Raw genomic sequence first — 12,895 nt, 5'->3', positions numbered from 1 at the left:
GGTAATAGGATAGTTTCATTAAGAAATTCTGGAAAGGTTCAATATAACATTTCAGGATGTTGAAAGTGGTATAATGTTTAGAAGGATGGTCTGTGGAGTCAAGCTGATAGAGATAGATTTGAATTTTAAGTTAGTTTCAAATCCTATCCTTTGCATTGCAACTGCTGGCACCCAGTAGCATCATAACATAAGGTGAGATGAAGGTTCCCAAGAGATCGGCTTATTGACCCCAGGGTTTTAGTAACCCAAACTAGGACTGTTCCCAGATGGCGTGGAGAAGGGGGTGGGACAGTGCGAGGAACTGACTGCAGATCATAAAACCCTCTAGATTTTTTCATCAGAGCCAAGGAAGCAGTTCTGGCTCTGGTTACTGGATGCAGGCAGTTGACTCCTTTAGCAGGACTCAATCTCTTGCATCGTTGGTGAGTTTCAGGGCAAGGGAAGAAAATCATGCTGTGCTGGGCCCACAACAGCTAAGTTGCCAGAAGATTCATAACAGGAGGCTTTCTCTGCATTCTTATATTGGCTCCCATGATACGAGCAGTTGGTCATGGGTGGTGTTACTAGATGCAGTAACATTCGAGGAGACTCTCAGGAGTCTCAGCAATTCCATATCATGTTTTGAGTTAAAGTGTGACACTGAGCACCTAGGTCCGTGAGGGTCAGGGAAAAAGCTGGTGAAGAAATTCGGTTGTTGCCTTCCCCCATCACGTTTGAGCAGAATAGTGTTAACAAGAGGATTATTTTACAGGATTCATATTCAACAGAAACAGATCTCTCTGTGATTTTCTCCCAGTGGCCCTAGTTTTTATCTCTTCCTTTTGAAAGTCAGTTATGTATTTGGGGGGCATCGCTTAGGTAAAATATCTTCACTTTCATAAATTGTTCCTCATCATGAGTTCTTAAGGATCTTTTTATCCTGGACATCTTCTAGGTGGTAGTTCCAAAAATATTCCTAAAACCAAGATGCACTGAACTGGACACTATTCTAAGCATGGCTGAAACAAAGCAAAGCAGAATAAAAGAATAATCACCTTCCTTCTGATCACTGTTACTTCCTTTAGTAGAGAGACAGTTTCTAATTTTTATTAACTGAATGTGTCAAAACTTCGACTCATATTCATGTCCAAACTTCTACTTGGCAATATATCCAGGCATTTGACCTTTTGCTCTGTACCTATTCCTTTGTATCCCCTCCTCTTTTATCCTTTATATTAAGTACACTTTTCTTAGTGAAATCCAGGCAGCAGAAGGATGAGCTTAATTTAGAACCATTCCTTACAATATGAGGAAAGAATGAAGACAGGGAGCTGGATGGATAAGAGTCTGGGATTTCTGAAGTATGTTCATGCACAGGGGCTACACTTAAGGGAAGGAAAAAGAACAAAAAAGAGCCAAGGAAGGGATTTTTCAGGGGTGGCAGAATAGGCAGGAAAAGATAATAAGTACGGGGTGAGAAATAAAAGTAACAGTGGTTTGAACTATATCCTATGTGCTGTGATTTCCAATTCTTCTTCCTTTAACTCCAAGCTTTCAAATGAATTCAAACTCTTTTCTGCAGAAGTCAGACTCATGTATATTTTGATAGCTTACAGATTCTACAATTTCAACAGATCAAAATTGGATCCATCATCTCTGCCTCGAAAACATACATCAAATATTTTCACAGCCTGTCTTGTGAAATTCAGTCATTTAATCCAGAAGAATTAAGAACTCTTAACCTCTCTTCTTCTATAGAACCACTCAGTCTAATCCTTTCTTATGCCATTTTATTTATATCTTTAATTATATACCTCTAATTATGATCCTTTTCTACATCTTTAGAGCCATTCTAGAGGCATTTATTTACACAGTGACCACTTCTCAACTGAACTATTGAAGCCAACAGTCACCTCTTTTTAGATGTCCTTTGTCTCTTCTGGTTCCTTATGTTTGGGTGTAAAAGGAAAAGGAATAAGAGAGATTTGGTATCTTTGTTCAAAACTGAAATCATGGTCTTTACAACAAATGGGGATGTGGGATAGATATAGAAATTTATTAAGACACAAGAGAGTTTTAATCAGGAATGGATATTGTATTTTGTTAAATGCTTTTTCTGCATCAATTGAGAGGATCACATGGTCCTTGTCTTTTCTTTTATTGATGTGCTCTAGCACATTGATTTGTGATTGATTTGTGAATGTTGAACCACCCTTGCATCCCAGGAATAAAACCCACTTGGCCCTGATGAATAATCCTTTTAATGTACTGTTGGATCCTATTAGCTAGATCTTATTGAGTATTTTGGCATCGATGTTCATCAGGGATATTGGTCTGTAATTCTCTTTTTTGATGGGGTCTTTGCCTGGTTTTGGGATCAGTGTAATGCTGGTCTTATAGAAGGAGTTTGGAAGTTTTCCTTCTGTTTCTATTTTTTTGGGAACATCTTCAGTAGAATAGGTATTATTTCTTCTTTAAATGTTTGGTAGAATTCCCCTGGGAAGCCATCTGGCCCCGGACTCTTGTTTTTTGGGAGGTTTTTGATTACTGCTTCAGTTTTGTTACTGGTTATTGGTCTATTCAGATTGTCTATTTCTTCCTGTTTCAGTCTTGATAGTTTGTAAGTTTCCAGGAAGGCATCCATTTCTTACATGTTGCTTAATTTGTTGGCATATAGTTGCTGGTAATAATTTCTAATAATTTTTTCTATTTCCTTGGTGTTGGTCATGATCTCTCCCCTTTCATTCATGATTTTATTAATTTGGGTCCTTTCTCTTTTCTTTTGGATAAGTTTGGTCAGTGGTTTATCGATCTTATTAATTCTTTCAAAGAACAAGTTCCTAGTTTTGTTGATCTGTTTTTCTGGTTTCTATTTCATTGATCTCTGCTCTAATCTTTATTATTTCTCTTCTTCTGCTTGGTTTAGTTTTTATTTGCTGTTCTTTCTCCAGTTCCTTTAGGTATAAGGTTAGCTTGTGCATTTGGGATTTTTCTAATTTTCTGAGAGAGGCTTGGATGGCTATGTATTTCCCTCTTAGGACTGCCTTTGCAGTATCCCATAGGTTTTGGCCTGAAGTGTTTTTTTTTTTCTCATTAGTTTCCATGAATTGTTTAAGTTCTTCTTTAATTTCCGGGGTGACCCAATCATGCCTTAGCAGGATGCTCTTTAACTTCCAAGTCTTTGAATTCCTTCCAAATTTTTTCTTGTGATTGAGTTCCAACAGATGAGTGGACAAAGAAGATGTGGTTCATATGTAGAATGGAATATTACTCAGCCATCAGAAAGGATGAATACCCACTATTTGCATCGACATAGATGGAAGTGGAGGGTATTATGCTAAGTGAAGTAAGTCAAGCAGAGAAAGGCAATTGCCATATGGTTTCACTCATACATGGAACATAAGCAATAGCATGGAGGACCATAGGGGAAGGGAGGGAAATCTGACAGGGAAGAAATCAGAGAGGGAGATGAACCATGAAGGACTGTGGGTCCCAGGAAACATACTGGGGATTTCAGAGGGGAAGGTGGTGGGGGGACAGGGTAAGAGAGTGATGGGTATTAAGGAAGGCGTGTGTTGTGATGAGCACTGGGTGTTACATGTAACTAATGAATCGTTGAACACTACATCAAAAACTAATGATGTACTATATACAGTGGGTAACTGAACATAATAATAATTAAAAAAAGACATGAGAGACTTCAGCATTTTGAATATCTATGGGAAGGATCTATGGAGAGATTGACTACACAGGAAATGGAATAAATAATTAAAAAGTCAAAGTTCCTAAGAAGATCAGAGGTGGATAGACACTATATCAGAGGTGGGAGGATTGTAAATAGAAGGGATAGATCTTTGAGTTGGCTAGATGTAAAGAGAAGAGCAAGGTATAGGTATTGATGAGTTTATGAGTCTATCATAGATATTGAGGAACTTGCATCTGATAGCCTCTGCTGTCTTTGTGATGCTGTTGGGGAGATGATCTTCTAAGAGAGGAGAGGATGGATTTACCACAGGAAATATTTAGAAAATGTAAAAAATTGCTTGCAATGAGTGAAGGAGCAAATTAACCAGAGGTTATTTTAATGGACTTGCTCATTAAGCACTCATTTAATGTTGGTGGTCATAAATGTTAATGAAAAGAGCCTACCTTTGAGCATAACTTTCTATAGGAACATTGAGCTGTATTTGCGCAGGCTTGAATTAAGCATGTCCAGGATGAGTTGTGCTTGTGGTACAATAGGTCAGAATGATAGGGGATTTTATGGGACTTTCTTTATATTTAATCAAGGTTTATTTTTTTTCTGCTTTGTCATAGGGTTGGAACTATATCATAAATTTTTCCATCTCAAATTGACTTTGATGTGTGATAAAAACTGAGGAAAAACTAATTTACCACTAATAAATCATGTCAGCAGTACTCATTGAAAAGACCCACAGTTAAATATGACTTTATGATATCTTTACTATTCTAAATTACTCTGTAACTAGTGAACATTTCTGACCTGTGGGATCTATAATTAGTAAATTTGCTTTATAAGTATCACATGTCAGTCTTACTTGAAAAAAACTTTGTAGTTTTACAGTATGTTTCAATGAAGTAATTCTCATTTTCCTTCTAAACCTTGTGGGTAGCCTGTCTTATCTGTTTTTTCTGAATTAACGTTAGAAATAATCTGCTTATTCCCCTCCCTATTAATGTATATCTTCACTGAACTTTGCCTTCATTTGGGATTGTTCTTCTATACTCAACAGTTTAATGGATGAGTAAGTGTTAGCATTTTGACAGTTTTGTTTTCTATTGACCCAATTCCTATGTCTTATCGTACATAAACGCAGGTGAAATCTCCTCAGTTTAGGATTTATCTCATGACATCACCCAGCAACTACTCCACTGCTCCAGTCTCCGAATTCCTCCTCATCTGCTTCCCTAACTACCAGAGTTGGCAGCACTGGCTGTCCCTGCCCCTCAGCCTTCTCTTCCTCCTGGCCATGGGGGCCAACGCCACCCTGCTGATCACCATCAGGCTGGAGGCCTCTCTGCATGAGCCCGTGTACTACCTGCTCAGCCTCCTCTCCCTGTTGGACATGGTGCTCTGCCTGACCGTCATCCCCAAGGTCCTGGCCATCTTCTGGTTTGACCTCAGGTCCATCAGCTTCTCAGCCTGCTTCCTCCAGATGTTCATCATGAATTGCTTCCTTGCCATGGAGTCCTGCACATTCATGGTCATGGCCTATGACCGCTATGTGGCCATCTGTCACCCACTACGATACCCATCCATCATCACTCACCAATTTGTGGCCAAGGCTAGTGTCTTCATTGTTATCCGAAATGCCCTTCTTACTGCACCTATTCCTATTCTCACTGCCCGGCTCCGTTACTGTGGGAAAAATGTCATTGAGAACTGCATCTGTGCCAACTTGTCCGTGTCCAGGCTCTCCTGTGACAATTTCACCCTTAACAGAATCTACCAATTTGTGGTTGGTTGGACTTTACTGGGCTCAGATTTCATCCTCATCTTCTTCTCTTACACCTTCATCCTAAGAGCTGTGCTTAGGTTCAAGGCTGAGGGGGCTGCTGTCAAAGCCCTGAGCACATGTGGCTCTCACTTCATCCTCATCCTGTTCTTCAGCACCATCCTGCTGGTTGTTGTGTTGACAAATGTGGCCAGAAAGAGGGTCCCCATGGACATCCTCATCTTGCTTAATGTCTTTCATCACCTCATACCTCCTGCCTTGAATCCTATTGTATATGGATTTCGAACCAAAGAGTTAAAGCAGGGGTGTCAGAAGTTATTGCAGAGAGGGCTTAGAATACATAGACGGGCACCTCTATAGAAACATCTATTACTATTTCCTTTGTTTCTATTTTGGGATTTGTTATTCCAAACAGTAAAATAATGGTTGGGTAGCGAATATTTCCTGACCCGTTTCTGTCCCTCTAGTCTCAGGAATTACTGTGAATCTCCTAGTACCTGACCAAAGTTCATTTGCCTATTCAGGTACCTAACCTTAGGTACCTAACTTTGTATGTAGACATTTATATTTCTAAATCATCTCATCTTCATAACAGTTCTATAGGACAGGGATTACTGTCTCATGTTATACATTAGAAAATAAAAATTTATGGAGAATATTGACCAAGGCCACACTGGGTGAGTGGTGGGGCATCAATTCAAGTTCAGGCTATCAGACTCCAGAGACTTCATGACACAGCACTCCTTTCTCAGGTACAATTGAAGTTCTAGCTCTGCTGTTCAGGCCATGATATCTGTGTCATTTTTGTTTCTTTTTCTTTTCTTTTCTTTTCTTTTCTTTTTTTTTTTTTGTAGAGAGGGAGAGGGTGAGGAGAGGCAGAGGCAGAGGGAGAGAGAGAATATTAAGCATTCCATGCCCAGCACAGAGCCTGATGTGGGGCTCAATCTCACAAACCTGAGATCATGACCTGAGCCGAGATTAAGAATCGGATGCTTAACTGACAGAAGCACCCAGGTGCTCCTCTGTGTCATTTTTCTGAACCTGCTGTTACCTATAGGCATCTTTCTAGACCATCCCCCTTCAGGGTCAGGAAGAACTAAGCAGAGGCACATAACTCAGAAAAGTTACCATCTTTTTCTGATCATGACTGTTAAAGATTCTGTTATAAAAGCATAATTTTCATAATCATGCCAGTTTATGTCCCACAGAATCCTCACACATCTTCAAACTCTTTGTGGAAAGGTCAGGACACTGAGGACCCAAGTGCAGGTAGAAGTGGGAATGAGAAGACTAGAATGTAGGAAATGGTAAAACTGAGGTAGTAGTGAGGAGGTTGTGGAATATAGGTGAGGTTCAGTGGGGTGGCGTCCGGAGCCGACGACCAAGAAAGAGTTCTTGAGATGCCTTTTGTGCAAAATTGGTAGTTTATTAAAGCACGGGGACAGGACCCATGGGCAGAAAGAGCTGCTGCCCAGGGTTGTGAGGGGCTGCTGATTATATACTATGGGTTTGGGGGAGGTAAGAAAAAAAGGGAGGCTGAGAAAGTACTTTCATATGTTAAAGACTTGCAGGCAATTGGAGGCCTTGCTATTGTCAAACCAAGGCTGTCCCTCCCTCTAATGAGGCACTAACATGAAGACAGTTGGGAGTCCCCTGGAGGAATGATCACAAGTCCTTGTGGGTGGGCTTCAGGTTTAAAAGATATTCCATTTTATTTACATTTCCTTCTGCCTCAGTCTCCCTCAATTTTGTGGAGGGGGTGGTAACGTTAGGGCTCCAGGAAACTGAATTATGGGTCTCTGGAAGTTAGGCTATTGATAAGAAAGCGTCCTCCTTGTAAATCACTAGGACATGTGTAAACTGAGGGAGAATTATGGGTCTTGCAGGACTGTGATCTCTGCCAGTTAACCATTTGTTTTTCTTTTCCTTAGCTTTTGGGCAGCCAGGAGTGCCTGAGGAATGTCACGTACATCCCATGGGGGGGCGGGGAGGGGTGTGTTGCAGGGCATCCGTTTCTGCTTTGTCCTCAGCTTGCCTTCTGTTCACTCATCAGTAGTATAGGGGACATCCTGCTTCCTGAAGACCATGTCCCATGTGGTCTGGAGGTGCACACAAGAAACTTAAATGAGGGGAATATAAGTATAGCATATTGTTAAAATTCTGGAAGTCACAATCTGGTGAAAATGGGTGAGGAAACATACATAATATATTATTGTAGTTCGTAGGGAGCGATGTCATTATTTATGTGGGTGCAGGGATTTTAGCGTTCAGGCTCATCAAATAACATTACTCAATGGTCAGACATAATTTTTATTTGCAAAATCCCATAGAGTGAAAGAAAGAACCACTCTGTTAAGAGATCCTTAAACACTGATTCTGGTGAGTAGATTCCAAATTTTTTTAAAGGCATTTGGAATGTAGAGAGTACTAATTTCTTGTTTTCAACAAATATGCTTTTCTGTGTTTTTGCAATATCTCTTGACTGGTAAATTGCAAATATTGGATATAAAGGTATCTACTATATGGCATTAGAGTATTTAAAAAAAAAAAGTTGATGGAAGGTAGAGTCTGGGACCAAGAAAGAATTCTTGAAACGTCTTTGGTGACATGCTGGTTTTATTAAAGCATGTGGAGAAGACCCATGGGCAGAAAGAGCTTCTGCACTGGGGTCTTGAGGAGTGGCAAATTATATACTTGGGAGTTGGGGGAAATAAGGAAAAGGGAGGTTTCAAAAGAACTTTCAAATGCTAAAGAGGACCTAGGAGATCTGAGAGGATTTGCCATTGTCAGGTGAAGGTTGTTTTCCCCTCTAGCAAGGTATTAACATTTAGTTGGGAGATTCCTGGAAGAAGGTCACACATCCCACCCAGAACTGGGCTGGAGGGGGGAAATCGCAGGGTGTCAGCTTATGCTTTATCTTCAGCTAGCCTTCTGCTCCCTCATCAAGTTTGTTGTATGAGAGGGAGAGAAAGATGACTGTTTTCATGCTGATACTTATGTGGACTTTGTTATCTTCAGTCTTTGGTTATTCAAGGAATATTGGCATAAGGTTCTCTTCTTAAGAGTAAAGACAGAGACTGGGTTCCTTAGAGCCAAACATAATTAGCTTCGTGGCCTGGTCATGCAGCTATCTTTGCTTAACCCTGTGAAAAGAATGATTCCTAGTTACATTGTCTTTTCTGAGATGCTCATATTAATTCTGAGTACACATCCTATTGTGTCCACACACAAGGTAGAACATTTTGATAGGCTCTTCTCTTAAAAATAAATCTAAGTGCCATTCTTAATCTTTAAGGTGCTGAATTAGTCACATCTCACGTGATTTTCCATTTCTGTACACCACTGTCCTTTCTCAAGTCCTAAAATCCATTTTCTCCAAATTCCTTAGGCAAATTTTGAAGTCCCCAAATTACTCTGACCTCAGGTTCCCCCAGAAGTGCATTTCCTTTTAGTCCTCCTAAGATACTAAGGCTTCAGCTATAAAACAGATCTCTCCTGATTTATGGGGAGGGTAGGGGCTTATGTAGTCACACATCCTACCGTGAGCCCAGGGAAGAGTCAGAAGTTAGATGGTGCTTTCTCTGCTTGTCCAGCATCATTTTACCTACTGGAGAGGAACTTTAGCTTTCCAGATGAGCAACAAGGACTAGATTTATCCTCTCAACAAAACAACAACAAAACTTTGGACAAAATATACAAAATAATGGTTCAGAAGACACCGGACCTGAGATAATAGAGGACAATGATCCCTAAGAGATAGGAAACAAAAGAGGTGAGTCCTGTTTACTGGATGAAGAAAGATTGTTACAACTTATTGGAGAGAGATTCCAAGCCATGTTGAAGGGAGAGTAAACTTAGGTGTAGCCTGGCAGTCTTCCTGTGTTGAGGAGAAGGACATGGGAATCAGGGAAGGCCAAGGTAGCCAGGGTTCATAGGGTAGAGTATTAGAGGAGAGAGAACTGCTGAGAAAGAGAATTCCAAAGATCTACAGAGGGCCCGCCAAAAATATCCAGCGGATGGGTGCATGCATTTGTGGAAACTATCCAAAAATATTTGAGGAAACAAAAAACAAAAACAAGACTCACATAATTACATAGGGATCTCTGGATGGCTTTTCAGAATTGTCTAAGTTGAGATGTGTGTGCCAGACAGACCCCTTTTCCCTCTTATCAACTAGTCTCTGAATAGGATTGCCCCAGGGAGAGAGCAAAACCTTGGAGGAGATAGCTCCCTTTTGCCAAAGGTGGTGCCCCTAGAACACAGCTGAATGTCCTGCCCTCAAGATTGTTACTGTTCAATGTGAAAGAGGAAGTCCTGGCCAAAAAAGTAAGTCAAGGAAGAAAGAAGAGTTTGAAGGATCAGAGTAGAAATGGTTAAACTATGATTATTTTTATGTGATATAATTAGTAAACAAAATAAACAGGGTTTTGGGATTATATGTTCAGTAAGATGTTCAGATATAATAAAATTTAAAAAATCAGTTTATACCAACAAAAATCATCTAAAAATAATAGAAATTAACATACCAAGTAATAGAAAACTTCTTAATATGTAGAAATTGGCATCATAATAAATACACAGGACCTTTAAGGGTACTATTTAAAAATTATGCTTAAAAGTATTTAAATGAAGACCTGATTAAATGTAGAGATAAACCATGTACACGGAAAGGACACATGAGCATTTTAAAGATGTCTGTTCTCCTCAAATTACTCTGTAAAGTCAGTGCAATTTCAAGAAACATTCCAGCAAAGATTTTCAGAGGATGTTTGGTGTAGTCATACTGAAATGTAAAGTGGATATGTATGGTAAAAGTTTCACCAAATGCAAGAGAGTTTTTAAAAAGATTTGTCACACCTTACCAGATAATAAAACTCATTGTATATCTAATGGTTGTGCGTAGTGCAGCATAATGGGATAGAATAAAGAGTTTATAACAGGCTTACGTATTTAAGTTAAATTGATATGGATAATATCATTTACATGTATATAACTTTAATATACACATAGAAAAACAGATGAAAAATACACAACAGATTGCTTATACAGTTATTTCTAGTGACATTTTGCTGGACTTTAAATGATACACAATACTACATAATTTGAATGTCAGTGTATTATCAGAGGGAAGATTAAGAACTGCCATTGGTGGGCTGTATTGTTCAGAGTGAGAATTCAAAGGATGAGTATCGGATTGGGGAGAAAACCTGTCAGTTACATAAGTAGAAAACGAAGGTAAGAAGTCAGTGAACTGAGGGATGCATTTTAAAGGTCACTAGTTAGGAACTTGTAGAGAAACAGTAAAAAGTAAGTGTGGGAGAAGTGGGAACTACAAAGCAGCTCTTTCACTTTTTATTGGCTTGATCGTAGCATCCTTTTTTTTTTTTTTAATGATTTTTTATTATATTATGTTAGTCACCATACAGTACATCCCCGGTTTCCGATGTAAGGCTCGATGATTCATTAGTTGCGTATAACACCCAGTGCACCATGCAATACGTGCCCTCCTTACTACCCATCACCAGCCTATCCCATTCCCCCACCCTCTCCCCTCTGAGGCCCTCAGTTTGTTTCTCAGAGTCCATAGTCTCTCATGTTTCATTCCCCCTTCTGATTACCCCCCCCCCTTCTTTATCCCTTTCTTCCCCTACCGATCATCCTAGTTCTTATGTTCCATAGATGAGAGAAATCATATGATCCTTTTTGAATTTCAGTTTTGGCCATCAGTATGTTTTGTTGCTATCTTTGCACAGCACTGTTGTGTTCCAGGTGCGTACTTCCCAGCACAAGAGAATAGAGCTGTGTTACTGGATTCCCAGCAGAAACAGCTCATGCCCTGCTTGCCAGCTGAGTGGTTATCTCTTTGTTCTCCTCATTGTATCTATTTCGGATGGGCTCAGTCCTCCTATGCGATATAAAGTAACAGGAAGCTCCAGACTGCTACAATTACACCGATCCCAAACAAATTTATAAAGGGCACCAGGAGATAAGTTTCTGCCCATTTTCTAATGTAGGATAGCTGCCAGGTGAATTATGTTTACAGGGGGATCAGATGAGACAACAAGAAAATCAAATAAATTATTACGTAACCAAATTGTCTAAAATCAGTGGGAGATACTATGGTCTAAAAATCCACATCACAAATTATTTCTCTCTTGAACATATTCTTTGCTTGATATCTAAGCCTTTCCTAAAGTCCTCTCAGATGTATCCTTAATTCTAGTAACTATACTGTATGTATCTTCTCCTATAGTTGTTAATTACTTTATGTATATGCATTTATTTTTCAGTGGAGTCTTATTGCTGGGAAAATGAAATATGTAAGTACTTAGATCAGCCTGTACTCAAACTTAAACACTTTTTTGCTTAAACCTCCGGTTTTGACTTATGTCATTTTTGCTGCTCATCTACCTCTAACATATAGACTTGAAACATCTACTTCCTATCACCTTCGACCTTCAGGGTCAAATTTTCAACTATCCTTAGTATAGTCACAGTTGTTGAATATTTAGGGTCACAAGCCATTGGCAGAATCTTCTTCATACTATCGTTCATTCCTTTCTTGTCCTGATTTAATTTTTTTCTAGCCTTAGATTCTATAGCCCATCATTTAATTACATTTTTGGAAATAATCTAACCTCCTTTTGTAGTTGCTTGAAAAACCCCAAACTCTGTTTAAATCTAAATATCTGTCTCCTCTGTGAAAGACTGAAATTTGCTAGGAAAAAAATCCCATAAATAAACTTACAGATTTCATGTTAAATTAATCAATTAATTTAAGATTTTATTTATTTAAGAGAGAGAGAGAGCATGAGCAGGGGGGAGGGGCAGAGGGAGAGGGAGAAGCAGACTCCCCACCGAGGTGGGAACACTATGCAGGGCTCCATCCCAGGACTCCGGGATCATGACCTGAGCTGAAGGCAGACTCTTAACCGACTAAGCCATCCAGGCACCCACATTAAATTTATTATTACAAATTTCAGATGTACCCTCAACAATACCCAGAAATCTTAATGTGTGATGTCATTACAGTAAATGAGCCCATATCCACCAAGTTGTCCAAGATAGAATTCTAAGATTCATATTTGATTTCTACATTGAATACCTAATTTCTTATTTGTAATTCATCATTACATTAACCTGACTATTTTTCCAAAATTTGTTTATTCAAAGTCATTTCCTGTGCCACCAGTCTGGTCCATGCCACCACCATCTCTTGCCTGGACCAGATAATAGTCTTCTGCCTGTCTTTTCTGCTTCTACACTTGTTTTCCTTCCTGTTCATATCTCTCTTTGTTAAGACCTTTCTGATTTGCCTTACCTAAGCTAAAGCTCCCATAGTAATGTTCCATGATGGTACAAGAGGATTTTGTATATTTTCTTTCATGTAATTACCAAAACTTTTAGCATTTATTTGTTTTATATTTTTATCTGTATTA

The 12,895-nt window shown here is 39.3% G+C and overlaps 1 protein-coding gene across 1 annotated transcript; it reads left to right on the top strand.

Annotated features, from left to right (window-relative positions):
• Nucleotides 1-4,622: 4,622 nt before the first annotated feature.
• Nucleotides 4,623-5,816, top strand: LOC103681443 (olfactory receptor 56A1-like). The gene has a single exon (XM_008711006.2). The coding sequence runs from the start codon at nt 4,848-4,850 to the stop codon at nt 5,814-5,816; it is 969 nt and encodes a 322-aa protein (XP_008709228.2). The 5' UTR covers nt 4,623-4,847.
• Nucleotides 5,817-12,895: the final 7,079 nt, after the last annotated feature.

The sequence above is a fragment of the Ursus maritimus genome, unplaced genomic scaffold (assembly GCF_017311325.1).
Source record: "Ursus maritimus isolate PB19 unplaced genomic scaffold, ASM1731132v1 scaffold_16, whole genome shotgun sequence".
NCBI lineage: Eukaryota > Metazoa > Chordata > Mammalia > Carnivora > Ursidae > Ursus > Ursus maritimus.
This window is presented reverse-complemented; position numbering and strand designations above follow the sequence as displayed.